Raw genomic sequence first — 17,288 nt, forward strand, 5'->3', positions numbered from 1 at the left:
AAAATGTACATGAATAATCATAAGTGAGCCTGGTTCATCATGCCTGATGCTTGCTTCGACACATTCAGATGTGAGACACTCCCTTTAAAGGTGCGCAGGCGGGCGCGGGAGTTCGAGGGGGGCAGGGAGGGCATGCGGGAGCTGCTGAAGATCTGCAGCGGTGACTGGCCTCGCCCACGTCATCCAGGTGGATGCTGAGGTAATGGAAAATCATCCCACGAAGATGACCAAATAGCTCAAAATTTTGGTCACACCAACGGAACAGCCCACTTTACCATTCAGAATCGCCTGCAGATGTCTAAAAGCCTTCTCAAGGTGGTTAAACAGCGGTCGCATGAGTAGAAGGAAGAGAGGCCCAAGTTGGCACAAGGTCTGCAACGCTACCAAAAACACGAACATGGTTTGCGGAGTCACTCGTCGCCACAAATGAAAGCTTGTTGTCGGTACTGTACCCAGATACCAAGAAATAGTCGATAGAGTGGAAACACGCAGACTCTCGACCTCCCAAAATTCGGTGCGCGGGTATTCTCCAAAAAGGTGATGTGCGCCACATTTTGGGACCATGCGGACGTGGCATTACCCTAGCTTGTTTCTAAATGTAATCCTATTGCAGAATTGCTGCACGAACACATCCTGAGTAAACATGTCCTGGCGGTCATCTCCCGGCACTGCGCGGGGACGACACGCAGACGAACACCTCCTGAGTAAACATGTCCTCGCGGTCATCTCCCGGCACTGCGCGGGGACGACACGCAGACGAACACCTCCTGAGTAAACATGTCCTCGCGGTCATCTCCCGGCACTGCGCGGGGACGACACGCAGACGAACACCTCCTGAGTAAACATGTCCTGGCGGTCATCTCCCGGCACTGCGCGGGGACGACACGCAGACGAACACCTCCTGAGTAAACATGTCCTCGCGGTCATCTCCCGGCACTGCGCGGGGACGACACGCAGACGAACACCTCCTGAGTAAACATGTCCTCGCGGTCATCTCCCGGCACTGCGCGGGGAAGACGCGCAGACGAACACCTCCTGAGTAAACATGTCCTCGCGGTCATCTCCCGGCACTGCGCGGGGACGACACGCAGACGAACACCTCCTGAGTAAACATGTCCTGGCGGTCATCTCCGGCAATGCGCGGGGACGACACGCAGACGAACACCTCCTGATAAACATGTCCTGGCGGTCATCGGCCCGGCACATGGTGTCCGGCGGACCGCAATGCGCGGGACGACCGAGACAACACCTCTGAGTAAACATGTCTGCGGTCATCTCCCGGCACTGCGCGGGGACGACACGCAGACGAACACCTCTGAGTAAAATTCCTCGCGGTCATCTCCGCATACGACACGCAGACGAACACCTCCTGAGTAAACATGTCCTGGCGGTCATCTCCCGGCACTGTGCGGGGACGACACGCAGCCTGATCAGTTTTGACCGCGCCCCGCCTCATGCGACGGTGTCGCGACTGGAGCTCTGGCGACAACTTCCAGCCGCTGAGGCGTTCCCTGTATGCCCGGACTTCGTTCCAAGTGAAGTCTGGTTGTTCCCTCAAATGGATGATCGCCTCACTTGCGTCGCTATCTTTCGCGGTCAGCACTGGAATCGGCCTTATTTCAGCATGGCAAACGCGCCTTATTCAGAGGTTTGGTGAAGCCATGAATCAAACGCCTGGTACGCCGCTGGAAGAACTGCATTGAAAAACAGGGAGAAGGCGTAGAAAAATGAGTCATTGGTGATGGAAACATGTTGACAGATGTGCTGCCTTCAGTGAAACGGAGCGTACTTTGGGCGGCGCTGACCCAATTTCAGCCTATTTAACCTGAAAGGTCGCATGTTTTCCCTATGATCTAACCTTATGTAAGAATCCCCATTAATCAGATACAAAAAAGATTGCTTACACAAACCAGTGACTGAACATCTCCAATTCTTTCTAGAAGGTAATCTGAAATGCCTGCGGGTGACAAACTATTAGAAAAATTGCAGACCAACACGTAACTTAGTATTTCCGCGGTCATCATTATTGTGCAAGGGTTTTGTCTGTTATTTCGTTGGACGCAGGTAACATTACTTGCAGGAACGACTCGTGACATCCCATGCACAGCATTCCAAGGAAAACATATTTTCATCGCTGACAGCCCCTGATACTTACTAATTTAGTCATGCAAGTCAACAGCCATACCATAAAATGCCTGTTTTCTCAAAATATTTTATCATTGCATGAGCAGTGATACAATCAGACTTGCAACATTCTGGTGCAGTAAGCTTCACTCCATTACACAAAGCGGCAGTTCCTGGTGTCTTGTTGCGATCGACACTGCTAGTCTGATGCCACGCTTAGTGCGCACTCTCGATCAAAATTTGTTTATAAGCTTGCTCAGGATTAAGCTGATCACTTCCTCTTGCTGGTGGCGCTACCACCATTAGCGCCAACCGTATAAACCGTAGCCCATAAGTCTCCCGTCTGGAAGCTGACTGGCTCGCGAACTACTGTACGTCATTTTCCTGCGACGGAGCGAGAGGGCGCGGCAACCACATGACATTACGCCATGTGTGACCGCGACGAGCACGTTGTTCGTGTTTAGATCTGCGGGGATGCGAATCGGAGGGCAAGTTATGGGGGGGGGGGATGTTCGCCCTGATCAGTATCTCACGAAGGCAAGCGTTGTCACGGTTCTTAAGTCATGCAGCCAGCCATTGAACCAGCTGTGCTGGCTCCCGTCTTGATCAGTAATACACTGGCTTATAGCGGTACCGGTATCTCCCCATCTTTCTCAGATCCAAAGACACTATGAACGGACTCATCAGGACAGCACCACCTGGCGGGCACTGCTGTCGGAAGATCACTCTCCAGGTGGGATGAAAATCAACTTGGCTAAATATTAGCATTGTGTTAAGAAGCGGCCGGTAGAGTACACATTCACACTGCATGAACGATTGCATGACTTGCCTTGCCTAGAATGGACGGATGTGGTGAATGTCCATGGCATTAGCGCCCACGCACGGTTTTGTGAGTGCTCTTCAGGTGCCCTGGCCGTCGAGATAACAGCATTGGCGTGCATAGACGGCGGCTCAGAATTGATCTCTGATAATGCACCACGCGGTACATTCGATGCCGGGTGCAGCGAGCCATTGGGCGTTACAGTTATTTCGAAGGGGTGATCGACTTACCTTTTTTCTTACCCCTATCCATTGACAATCAACCAGGCTTGCCCCTCCTAAATCCCAGCGACACAGAAAAAATGTTAAACCACAAATCTTGGAGGCAAGTCGCGGTGGCACTCCTTGCTAAGAGGAGGATTTAAAAACTTTCAGAGCGAGCAGGCGAAGCTGGACAGCAGATAATCTCAGGAACTAGCAGCGATAAAAAGGTGATAGCGGCCTTATAGTGGTAAATAGTGGCCTTATCCAAAGCCACCGTACCACTGAAAGCTAATCCCTCCCCCCCCCCCACTTTATGCAAATAACTCACTCACCATGATATTGGCAAGGGTGATTCACGCAAGCCGGGAAAGGCACTGTCTGGTGAGGAAGATGCAACGCGCAGGTTTTTAAACAGGCCGCCCACCAGGTTAAACAAGTTCTGGAAAACAACTTATCAGAAGAACAAAGCCGCTCTTGGGCAAAAGTGTCGCACATATGGTATCTTAAGCTTGCAAACACACACATACACACACACACACACACACACACACACACACACACACACACACACACACACACACACACACACACACACACACACACACACACACACACACACACACACACACACACACACACACACACACATACACACACACACACACACACACACACACACACACACACACACACACACACACACACACGAACACACCGAGACACACAATCACACAGCGGTCCCTAGATAATAATCCAACTCCAGTATTTTTAGACTTGCCCGGTTCTAGCTTTTTTCCAAAAGTGGTCTATGGAGATCTTATAATGGTGGCATGAAACAAATGAATTCATGAAACAGCTCAGACGAAAAACATTTAAGAGTGCTTCACCTACAGTTTGTTCTATGATATGGAACAATGCATATATTATGCAGCCTTGTATTGGGGTAAAGATAGGGATAACTCCGTAAGTCAGCAAACACAGGACTTAGTTCGATACATGGCTAATGAACTTAAACACCATCATCAGTCGCTTTTTGCAATGCAGGCAAACCTCCAGATGCCTACCTCATATCAGATTCAGGCCAAGCATAGCACCTAGCACCTAAGGTCTAGGCACGGCCGACCGGCCGTTCACAGGTAAAGACCTGTACGGCGAAATGTAGAGAGGCATGGACCGATCACAGCATATCTCACGGGCATGTGACGCATCTAAAGCGAATGAACTGCAGCTAACAACAGACTCGCCGCGCTCACCACTCACCCGCACCACCGGCGGAGCGGCACGACTAGGGGGTCCGAGACCGTGTACAATCCAAGTACATTGTAATTGCTTGCCACTGAAAGGGGATGCTTCACATTTGGAGATAATGAGCTACGTCACTGTTTAATTGCGTCATTGCATCTTGCACAACAATGATTGCGAGCCAATTGACGGCCGTTTTGTCTGGAAATCGTGCTCACCCACGTCATGTATGAGCCACTCGACAGTTATCTATTTCTTGGTCTTGATCGGAGCATGGATAATGAAATGACAGGGTTTAAATGACGGTAATATAATACGCCATAATGACGGTATTAGGACGTCATGTATTTCAAGGTGACCTTGAAATATTCCCCACAATTATCCTGCCACATCTTTGTGGCATTTAAGCTCAGAGGCCAGAAAGAATCAAGTCTTACAAAGTGCATGGCCGTGAGCTGCATCGAAAGGTCTTCAATATGGCTATTTCAGTTCGAAACCCCATACAAATGTGGAACACTCCCTTTAAGGCTGCAGCATGCATAATCATGTTCGTCGCTAATTTTTGCGCATTCGCCTCGCTGGTCACACACATCTGCCAGTGACAGGTTGTTATCGTAACGGAAACAGTCCGGTGTTCCCGCGGCCTTATTCCGAATATGTCTGGTGTGCGCATCTTTACCTTTCAGGCCATTGCATTTCAATGTTTTTCTACGCAAATCATCATGTTTGCTTAACAACTTTACGTTTTCAGCTCGCTGGTCATGTACACCTTCCGCTAAGGATCTTTTCATTAGCTATGCGAATATCTCGATGTTCCGATTGCTTCTAAGTGATACGTCCGGCGCCCGACGGCCCGCCGCGCATTGGTGTCCTGGCACCATTGACGTCACGCTAACGTTAAGTGAACAAACGAGAATCACCGGACGGTTTTACCTGTCTTATATGGCCTTAAGTGTAAATCAACTATTTGGCAATTGACCTGAAAATGCTGGCCATCTGGACCGCTGTGGTGTGATTGCAAACACCAAGCAGTACTTTGGTCTTACTCCTTTCATGGGTGACGGGTATTCACGGATAAAGTCATCTCGGAAAACCTAGCCTGTTGTTTAAGGGAACATACCTTAACATGTCTCGCCTTTTAGTACTTTTCAACTTGCTGTTACATTAAACGTGTGCGGTTTGACCAGTGATACCAGTTTTCTCGAAATATCTCTGAATAGCTCAGAATTTCGATTTCAAGGAACCAACCCTGCGGGTCAAATCTCACTAGATTCCCTGTTCACTAGCATGAAAGAAGTGCATTTCATTTGTTTCGCTTTTTGCAACATGAGTGTTCTTTAGCACGCTCTCGGGTGGGGGTCAAATTGACCCTCCCGAAGGTTTCTCCTGAGTGATTTCCGAAAGGCGCGGTGTAGCTACGCCAAATTTTGTGTAGCTGTGGAAAATTACATGGCGGATCGTTTGGTTTTAAAAGTTAAGATGAACCTGGTAAGGTCGCTGACCTACGGCAGGTCAAATTGAGACCATGGGTTCTACGAAGTCAATTTATAGGGAATCGTTCAATCTGATGCGACAGCGGAGTGTCAGACGAAACCATACATCTCCGAGAGACTTTCTTAGGTAACACAACAATTGAATAAACAGGTTTCATTGACGTTATGTCAATTTTGAAGATCAGACCAAGGTCAAATCCAATCTATTTTATTACTTCAGGAGTTGTTGTATAAGGTAGTTTAAGGTGCTCATTTCGAATTTATTGATGATAGGAACCGCACTATACATCCCCCCTGAACTTTTCGAAGGTCAAATTAATTCACTAACCTAAAATGACCCAGGGCAAAATTTCGCTTTTAGGAGCATACTGCCTAGCGTAATCTTTGTCGCTTGTTCAAATGCAGAACCCAAGGCAGTCTTGTAGGATTTTGGTCACCATGACCATCAAAAGATCAAACAAGATCAATGACCTTAAAGGAGCATGCGACATTTTGTTTAGAACAGGTATCTAGGCTTTGGTGATATTTTGGGGACCAACCTGGAAATTTACCTTGCTTGACCTTATTTGATCCAAAGGTCATGCATAAGGAATCTCAAACTTTGACCTAAGAGAGTTCATACACTGTAAATTTGGTGCCTCTAGCTCTCTTTGTTCCTGAGATCTCAGCGGGGTTAAATTGACCTCCACCCGAGAAAAGGGTATCTAACTGGCCACCCGGCGCGTGTTAATGTTTGCAATATACTAATGTGTCCAAATATTGCTGTAATAACCACTACAAAAGCTTGAAATGCTGTTAAACCATCACGCGAACATGAAGCAATCCTGCCGCCAATTCAACGAAATGTTTAACAATGGCTCTGCTTTCTCCCCTATTGCGTTTTTTACCACAGTGTTTCAACGCCAAAGTGCGTTTCCTTTCGAGACGCACTTTGGCTTTGGTAATGGAAGAATCACATGATCCACGTGACTCACTGGTTCAAACTCAAACAAACCAACTTCTCAGTAGCAGGCCCTTGCCCGCTAGGTCAATCATAAATGTTCTTTTATTCGTACCAGTAGAGGTGCGTAGGATCGTTGTCATGACGACGGTGGTCGTGACTGAACGGAAGAAGCGTAGTGCTGTTAGAACGCGTTGACAGCGTAATTTGGACTCGAAAATGATGAAAATCGATATCCTTATTATGTATTGACGGTGCTGCAGTGACACTTCCCAGTGCTGTTATTAGACTAACCAGCCCTGAATTTTTACTAGAGAATGCTTTTGAAATATGCCCCTAAGGTGGGACACTATCTTTCAATGATTTCAGGGACAGCGTGAGATTTCTAAAGTACATTTTTGGGGATCGGCCCACGTCAGTTCACTCTACAAATATCGAACTGCAAGTTGAAACCAACAGCCCAATGTTTCATTACGTAATGTTTCAGTGTTTGGGTCTTCTATTGTTCACCACTGGCTCAGCCTTTCGCAATGATATCTCAGAGGGAATGTTCCACATTTGAAGGATATCAAAGAAAGCATTAGATATGATTAAGTAAGCTCACTTACAACTGCTGGTATACTTTTAAGTGGAAGAGAGTGCTCCAGACAACATAAGTTCTCTGTCTAGTAACTGTGCGCCTCATTGTGTCAGTGTTTGATTACGTCAAGGCACCTCGCGCATCATTGATTGAGAGCTAATTGACGGCCGTTTTATCTAGAAATCACGCTCGCGAGCGCCAGCTATGGACGACTCGACAGTTATAGTTGTCTTGGGCTTTATCGGCGCATAGCTAATAGAGTGGCGGGATTTGAATGACATTATTGTGGCGAGTGTTTTCGGTCTTGAGAGAAGGGTAGGGCTGTGAAAAGCACTGAATGATCTCCAAGATGGCTATTTCGGCTAAAAAAAAAACCAAACGGATGTGGGCACTCCCTTTAACTGTCACACATGCGTGAAATAGCGCTGCTGGTAAGTTATACGTTACTGCATCCAATGATCCAGAATTACGAAAATTGCAGGGCTGTGGACAGCACAATTGATAGTCATGAACTGGAACACATGCCCGCGCAGCTTCACAACGCGACCTCTTCCAGCTAAAGCCTGGGCGTGTCGCATTCGAAACCAGTTTCGGAATCCGTGACATTGACTTCCCCTTTCGGTTTAGCGATGGCCCACGCCGGGGCCCGGCAGTGCGGCAGCTTCGTTAGTAACCAGCAGACGGTACGTCCGCCTACATTGTGCAGCTGGTTTCAAGACTTTGCATGCCTTGTTTGCTGAGATCTGACTTTAATCCTGACTAGCTGAACAAAGCGATCCCCACTTTTGTCGGCTCGGTTGTGCCGACTCCCCTACGTCAACACTTGTTGTTCTCGTGTCGCAGCAGCCCCGGGTCGTCGATGTAAATGTCGATGGACAGGCTTCCCGGAATTATGCGATTCTTGCTTCCGGTTTCAATGAAGTGGGAATTTCTACTGCACATAAAGCTCAATGTTGCAAGGAAATCACGCGTCGGCTTTTCAAAGAGACCACCTGGAAATGTGGAGAAATCTATTGCATGAAGCAATGTGCAACGGAGCCAGGCCGCCACATTAATTAACTTTTTTGCTGCCGAATTCAAGCTCAAGCAGCCCAATTTGGAAAATATTTTGGAGTGAAGCTAATCCTCTCAGGCCCACTTAGCGCATGCGGGTAAAATCGTGATGCTGACGTTTTTCTAACATACAACAGACCTCACATACGAAGACCACGCATCTATGGTAGCTGGAGGACTTCACCGACTGGGGAAGAACACCTAGGTACATATGTAGCATAGCTAACGGGCTGTGCTGTAAATATACTGGGGACAGTCGAGGATGTGCACATTGGCAGGGGGAAATGGGAAGAGAGGCGTGAGTTCAACTGGCTGGAAGTAAAAAAAAAACTTTGAATATTCAACATACCATCTTATTACTAAACTGCTTCACACGCATTCGTTGGAAACTATTTGGATTATTTCCTACGCTAGGTTTGATGAACAGAAATAATGTATTTTCATAGCCTGGTTTATTTCGTTCAGAAACTACGGTTTTGACAGAGCTGGTGCTTACAATTCACTTGGGTACAATGCTAACACGCCAACCCAACGAAAAGTCGTAGAAGGCACAGATCTTGATACATTGCAGAACGCCAGGACTGGATGAAAAGTCTCCGATGCTGGTTTGTTGAGAAATATCATAGTATTCGCATGAAGCACACAATTTTTTTTGTCTTTTTATAGAATGCGCATTTCACAGAAAGATCGGTCATCCATGTGTTTAATACACGAGGAAGCTGCGCAGCTGCAAGAGAGGACCACGAGGTCAAGGGTGAAAAGCGTGCCTATTCAAGTGAGTGGGGCACTAGCTTCCCTTAACTTGGGCTCCAGATCCTTCCCCAGCTTCGGAAAGTAAGTTGACGAAAGCCGGGAAGAAACTTGCATGTGGATGTAATTTAAGGCTTATGTTTAGTCATAATTCACCCCTTAGCCCTCCACACCCCACTATTTATATTATTTTGTAAAGCAACACCCTTGCATGATGTGATACTTTCGTCATGGCTTCAAGAGTTTGTGCAGTCTTATAAAATCCGTCATTTCCTATGGTTTTTGTGCTCCACTGAATTGTGTGTTGTGGACCTATGAATGGGTTGAATGCACAATAGCATTACCCTAGCACGAAGCTAGTTAAGAATGAAGCTTTGTTGGGGTTAAAGTTTGTATTTGACTGAGCTGCAGTCCTGGGACAGCGTGCCATTGTTGGCGTGTGTGTGGGGGGGGGGGGGGGGGGCTGGAGAACACTACGTACAGACACTAGTTTGTCAAACTTTTCTGACGTGTATGCTGCCTGTGATCTGATTGTTAAATACCTATGGTTTCAGTGCATGTTGCCAGAATTTGCTGTTGCTATCCCAGTATAAAGCTGGAGTGAATATGCATGTGGTAATGCCTTGAGCACCATAAATCGATATTTTGCACCTCCAGCATCTATAGGCGCTAAAGGTAAGCTGGAGTTAGAGGTAGATAAATCGTCACAGTAGTTAGTGACGTCTGTATGTACTTGTCACCATCTTGGTGGACAATATTTGTGTTACAGCATTAACTCCTGAACCATTTCCAAAGATGTTTCCCCCTCACTTGCAAACTCGGGATCTAGCTCTTCCCACCTAACTATCTAAACACAGTGGATCCCTACAGCAACCTACATTACTTTTGCATGGAGTACGATTTTAGCCCAAAGCCATAATTTGCGAAAAATATGAATCGTGCGATTTTTATTTAGATCCAACGTTGGGGTAATTAGTCAAAAAAGGAACAAATTAATAGAGGCAATTCCAGCTAGCCAGATGGCGCTCGATGCACAACCGTATCTAGGCGAACTGTGCACGTGGGTACGGTGTCGGTATCATGCTTACGAATGTGGGGGTGTATACTTCAAGAAATATCACGCAGCAGTATTGCATGCGTTTTGTAAGTCGCATTTCAGTTATCAACAAAGGAAGTCTGGATGCAAATTTCCATGTTTTTATTTTTTGCTATACCTCAAAACTTAAGCGCTGGAAGAAATGAGAACAGGTGCGTAGCAACTGATAGTAAATGGAACCCGGTGAGTGTGAGCACAGCCCCATTGGTAGCAAGTGAGTTAGTCAGAGGAGATATCACCATTGAAGGCCTGTACTAGCAACCCAAGCCCTGCACATTCCGTTTTTATAACCATACAGTTGATTAGATGGTAGCATATGCTGTAAATAAATGACATGGCAGTCAGGTAGGGTGTGCTGGCTTCACATTTAGACTATACACGTTAAGGTATTTTTGCTGAAGTATAGCACTGCATTTAGTGGGACTTTGCAAGGTATGAACTATTTTGAAACCATAACTACTGGAAACATTCTCTTGGATCCGAGGACACCCCGTGGCGATTGCGCGTCGCCTGGGAGCCGTGATTCGCAGAAATCAGACGCATTTCCGCCTTTATTACCCCGCACTGATGGATCGGCCGTGATCAGCTGCAGCCGAGGGTTCCCAGAACTAAGCCGGTCCTGAGCATGTTCCCCGAACCCAGGGAGCTGCGGAGAAGCCACGTCACAGACCGCCTGCTCGTGGACCGGGTGACCCAGTCCGTGCGAAGCTTACGCTACCGGAAATGGTGGACAAGCCAGAAACACTTGCGGTTAGGCGGGTCGTTACCAGGAGATTGAAGGCATCAGGGATGATCGACGCGATGAAAAAACCCAGCAGAATGCAAGATTATCATGAAGCTGGCCGTTAAACCCACCGCGGAAGAAAGGGATATAAAAGCGTATTTTACTGTTCTGAACATACCGCTAGGAATTAACAGCTAAGCGCGATATATCGTAAAGCACGGATGATGTTATCTCTGCGGTGAAATATTTTAAGCTTTCAAAAAGACGCTGTACAAATGACCACATCAAATGCAGCTCTCTGGAAATCCCTGTGGGTGTGTCTGGAAAAGCCGATGCGTTCACACCTGGTCGCGTTTCATACTACGGTCAACGGCGTCATCCCCAGAGATCGCCATCCGTGCTGCGGTCAACGTCTTCTTCCTCGGCGGTCGCGACCCATGCTACGGTCAACGGCTTCATCCCCAGCGATCGCCTGCTGTTCAGGGGCAAAACAACAGGCGGCTTGTCAGATGAGCTGGAAAACTACGGCGACGAAGCAAAAGGCAGCGAGGCAGCATTTCGCCAATGCAGCGAAATGCTGTCTTGGCTTGGATAGCTACACAATGTCATAATCATCAGATACCAAACGCTTTGCTCTGCCATCAACTGGACGTCCACTCAGGAGGCCATCTTCGTTTAAATGTTTTGCCTAACTATGGGCAGAGACTCATGTGAACTTTTGGTTTATGAATACCGCATTTCCCTATCAAACAAAATGTTTTTTCCTGTTGCGTTTTTAGTGTTTTAGTATTTTCCCAATTTTGAGGGAGCTGGGCAAGCTTACCTTGGCCAAGTCCCCTCCAAACAGATATAAACGTCTATCCATATGTTCAACTATTGGTTCTTGAGCTTGATGATTCAAAACTCAAGGAAAGTAAGAAGTCGTTGCCACAGAATTCCAAATTGACAGCATCATACCTTAAGGATAAAGATTAACCCTGAACACAAAATGGGCTAGCTCATTGTTATACGTGCAGCCCAGAGCTTGATGACACAATGACGAATAGCTGTTTCAAATGACAAGCTGGCAAAATGATGCCATTTTGAGTCCGGAGTTTCTATGCTTACTGTTATCGACCTTAAATAATCAGGAGGTGCTGGTCGTAAGACGACCTTTAAATAAACATATTTAAATAGGTTGATAACGCCGTTTAAAAATGGCGTTGTCGAGCAGGCATTGGCTTTACTATCAATACTTGCTCTGTCAAGCTGTGCTCATAGTCAGAAGAGCATTCTCTCGTCGAGTATTGACTATAAAACCAATGTGTGCCTGAAAAAGTAATTTAACCAGTACCTCTAGATATGCTGAAGGTCGATAACTCAGAGCGTTCCAAAATTCATATGGTGTGGTGGGCGGAAGGTAAATATAAATTCATGCTTCCAAAATTTGAGCTCCCGGAGGCCTCCGCACGAACAATGCGCTGGCTGCCAGTACGTTGTCCTTTGACCCCAAATCCTGGCACCTGCCCTGCCCGGCCGATTCGCCGAGCTCGAGGCGCTAAGTGCTGGGTTGACTGCCGCCTAGTTCGATAATTATTGACCGATCTTTACAAGCGGAAGAGCAACGGGCAGTGAACCCCGAGTCGGGGATGCAATAACAGGAAAAATGTCTACATCCGTCAACCAAACGGCCTAATGTTGAACGACTGGTCGCTGCCAGCATAACAGCTCTGAACTCAAAATTCCAGAAAACCAGGAGCTCCAGGTCTTTTTCACTAACTTTGAGTAGAAAATGACGGCTATTTTTTGAAGTGGCTTCTGAAGTTGTCCACGTTGTCTCGGGTGGTGTTTATAAAGCATCATGTTTAACACTCGCCGTTGTTGTTAAACACCCGCCTTCGTTTCATTAACACTCACCCTTCTTAAACAATCGCCTTCATGAACGTTGTTTTTTGTTGTCGTCATCTCGGTAAACGGCGACAAATACACCACCCACTCCGTCCGTATTAGCCTGATTGCTGCCCAGGAAAGGCTGGTTCTTGATGTGTTGGGCAGAGAGAGCGAGCAAGCGAGAGAGAGAGAGAGAGAGAGAGGCGGTTTATCGTTTAAAAAACACTGTTTCGTTTACCATCTCACATAGTTCGTACTGCAAACGTGCAATGTGCTATTATATATATATATATATATATATATATATATATATATATATATATATATATATACATATACAGATCACAGCGGACTCAGCATTGATAATCTTTTTTGATGGCTTCTCAATAAATGTGATAGCAGCTTTCGCTTTCCTCGATGCTCGTTTAAGATGGCACCAAAGCTCATGTTAAAAGAATAGTTCCCCGTGACTATCCTAACGTTGATCTCATGTCTACATACATTAGTTCTTATAATATCAGTACAGCGCAAACGTACCAAATGCGCGTTTCAACACAGATACAAGCATTTACGCATTACATTGGCGCATCATTACACTTACGCATCATATACATAGCATTACATCGGTTATCTCTGTATTGTGACATGTATGTAGCATGTTTGCACTATAACGATGGTTTAAAAAACTGATGCGTGTAGCCATGCGATTCATGCTAGAATAGTCGCGAGAGAACTTGAACTTTACAAACACGTGATTATATCGACTTTGCCTAAAACTGTCACTCTGGAAAATGTCCAATGAAGGATGAAACGTCGAAAACATAGCTTGCATTAGTCGTGCAACCGGGCAACCGATATTTTCTTTTATCATGAGCTTTGGCGCAATTTTAAACGAACATCGATAAAAAGTGGAATCGGTCATCAGATTTGTCAAGAAAACATAAAAAGATAATCAATGCTGAGTCCACTGTGATTTTTAATAACACATGTATAAAGAATAATCTGCTTGCCGAGCTTTTATATATATATATATATATATATATATATATATATATATATATATATATATAAGTGAATATGTTTGCATCAGTCGGGGTGAAAATTTGCCGTTGGGATGCAATTGCTCCATGTGGTAATATGTTTGGGCCTGTAAGATCATCAATTAGCAAGTTATGACACGAAGTCTGCGTATTTTGAGTGGTTTTGCTTGGTTCATTACTTGCCAGCTACAGCAAAACGTTCAGAGTGTTTATGCACTCCGTTTGTGTTTTCCTAAGATCGACGGCTTTAGCTTAAGAAGCAGACCTCTATACGCGGGAGATGGTCGGACATGTTTCCATAACCTTGGGCATAGTTTCCTCTTGTGTCAGTGATGGTGTTCATACCCAAGCGTTGCAGAACGTCAAAGGTGATCTTCAAAGTTCTCTTCTGTACCCTTTCGATATGATGTGCCTGTTTGGCAATTGGCCTCGCATGGAAAACGGATGCATAACACTGAGAAATGGTCGAATGTACCTCAAAAAATCCAAACAAGCCGTTCTTGAGATAGACGGAGCTTCTTCATAATGCAGAGCATATATTGATTACTCGGCCTCTTAGTTGCGTCATTCACATACTTTGTTATAACGTGTCATCTGATGCTGCCCGACCTAAATAGTCAGCTTTGGCTGCTATTGGTAGGATTTCCTCATGGAATATGATAGCCGGTGGCACGGACAATAATTTTTTAGCTGTGAAAAAAATGCATGACTTCATGGTTGTTAGGGTTGAAGATAATCTTGTTTGGTATTGCCCATTCACATTTCACTATCAGGTTGTACTTGCAGATCGCAAGGCTGATTCATTCGGCCCGCTTCACACGGCCGTAAAATGTTGAGTTCATCTACAGTCTCATGTTTGTTTTCAAGTTCAGCACCGCTGAACTTGAGAACATCGTTAGACACATGGTTGACTGTGCCCATATCACCACATGGTAACGTTTCCAAGCCTTTTTTAGCAGAGAAAGCGGCCAACGACGATACGTTGGGAAGTGCCCCAAGTAGATGTTTTCTATTGAATTGCTTCGTCTGGCGTTCTGGCCGGCTGCTGTCGGTCCTGCAAGAATGAACGCAGCCACTTGGCATACACGGAGCGAAATCCCAGGGCAAGCATACTCTGAACAACCGTTGTGCGATCAGTGATGTTGAATCCTTTCTTGAAATCGTGCAAAACCGCGGAAAATAAGCTGTCTGGTTCGTACAACTTCGCCAACGCGTTATGCAACAATCTGATTAAGTAATGGTGGGGGAAAGAGGAGTTTATCATATTACCGCATTGACGCATGTGCATTTTTGTTGTGAAACTTGCTTGGCATGGAACAGATACCGCACAGATAATTTTGTATTCCAATCGGATCGCTGAAACGCATGAAATTGTTGTCAAAGGACATGACCGCGCAGTTTTCTATGTTGAAGACCCAAACATTTTTTACCGTGTTTGTCGGAGGGCCTATTTCCACTACGGCCACCCCTTCATTGTTTGTCCGTGACTATGCCTTCAGCTTAACCTCTAATGCACAGATTTGACCAGCACTATCCTGAATCACCGGCACTGGCCTGCCGCTAATCGCCCTCAGTGGCGGATATGAACAACCGATTTCCGCCGAAGTTGACCAGCTCATTTCTACTGCAACGAAAACTGCACCAAGAGCCCCCGCCACCAGCCTGCATGACGAACCCCCGCCAGTCCGTTTCCGGCCCCTGTCCCGTCGGCGCGCCGTCCTCAGACTCGTCGTTCGCCGTCGAAATTCGCGGAGCCGTTCGTCGCGCACGACTGGAGCGACGCGGCCGGGGTCGTTAGTCGTCGGCGCGCGGCGGCGGCCGGCGCCGATTTCGGCGAACCGGCTGCCACAGGCGCACGGCCAGGCCGCTAATCGCGGTCGGTAGCGCTGCCAGCGGCAGCCCGCGTCAGATGGCCCGAGCTAATCCTGCCATTCCCGGAGGTCCGTGTCGGTGTTCGCCAGCGGAGCCTGTTTTTGACGAGCCCGCTGTGACCGTGAACTGTGTGACGCCAGAGCAGCATACGCCTCCTCTTTAGGTGCGGGGGAGGGGCTGTACAGAGTGCACCCGAGCCCAGATGGCGTGTCGGGTCGCAGATATACCGGACATGCCCTCAGAGAGTGCATGCTGCGGAGGCTCTGCGGTTGGTCGAGCGTCACCGCCTAGGATTTACTTGTCTGACGGCATGCAGATGGCACATCTCCACTCCACGGGCAACAATTTCGGTTTGTGGGGAAGGTGCTGGCCTGCGGACGGATGAGACAGCCGGTGCCGACAACTCGCTGGAGACAAGCGGCTGTCGTGTCCTGGTTTAAAACAGTAAATGCCAATAGAGCAGCACTACGACGCTGAATGCTGGTGTCAAGAAAAGCGACCTAATCATGCTGCGCGTAGAGGGAGTGTTCCACCTTTGGAGGATATTTCAAAAACATTCTCTTGTGACCTCAGGACCAGTTAGTCTAATAACAGCCCTTGGTAGTGCCGCTCAGCACCGTCAAAACATAATAAGATCATCAATTGTCATTATTTTCGAGTCCAGATTACGCTGTAAAGGCTTCGTAACAGCATTACGCTTCTTCCCTGCTGTTGCGACCACCGTCGTCATGTTAACCGCCGTGGCACCTTTACTGGTGCAAATACAAATAATAATTAAAAAAAAAACGTTTGTGATCGGCCCAGCACCGAGAAGCGGATTGGTTGAAGTTTGAACCAGTGCGTCACTATGAACCGCGTAATACTCCCGTACCCAAAGCCAAAGTGCGCCTCGAAAAGAGCGACTGTGGACAGCGCCGTATGGGAGAAAACAAACCCATCGCATAAAGTTTCGTTGAATTCACGGAATTATAATGTTATGTTCGCATAACTTTTGTCTAAACAGAATGTTTCAAGCTTTCGTAGCATGCATTACACAAACATTGTAACACACTATTGTGTTGCAAACCTTACAGAGCACACTAATTGGAAAAATGCAAGGCAAATTAAACATATTCCTTGCATGGTGTCAAATAAGATTTCTCCCGCAGGAGCGGCTACTTTAAATCGAAATTCTGCGCTGTTCCGAAGCATGTGGATGAAACTGGTATTACGGATCACATTGTTACGCGCCCGATCTAACAAGACGCGAAAAGTGCAGAAAGGTAGCGTACTCCCTCTAGCTCCCATTCCTAAAACCGCTCAGCTGATTTTGCCGACTCTGTCATGTTATCGGCGGGTGCCACATCAGTATTTGAATATTTTTGCTATTTGGTCCGGCTGTGCGAATCTACAGCAAGCGATGTTATTCAGTCAAGCTTTTCTCTCCCCATACCTTCTCTTTAGGACAAACATAATTTGTCGCGAAGTTTCAAACGGGTGTCA

General features: G+C 46.7%; 1 protein-coding gene across 1 annotated transcript in view; it reads right to left on the reverse strand.

The window, feature by feature from the left end:
* Nucleotides 1-655: 655 nt before the first annotated feature.
* LOC119100177 (zinc finger protein 91) overlaps nucleotides 656-17,288 on the reverse strand; it is a 73,671-nt gene continuing 57,038 nt past the window's right edge. The window contains exons 8-9 of the mRNA XM_037223287.1: nucleotides 1,072-1,182; nucleotides 656-735 (exon numbers count right to left, since the gene is read on the reverse strand). Of these exons, the coding sequence (XP_037079182.1) occupies nucleotides 656-735; nucleotides 1,072-1,182 (191 nt within the window). The remainder of the gene's footprint in view (nucleotides 736-1,071; nucleotides 1,183-17,288) is intronic.

This window comes from Pollicipes pollicipes, unplaced genomic scaffold (genome assembly GCF_011947565.3).
Source record: "Pollicipes pollicipes isolate AB1234 unplaced genomic scaffold, Ppol_2.1 Scaffold_4881;HRSCAF=5763_pilon_pilon_pilon, whole genome shotgun sequence".
NCBI lineage: Eukaryota > Metazoa > Arthropoda > Thecostraca > Pollicipedomorpha > Pollicipedidae > Pollicipes > Pollicipes pollicipes.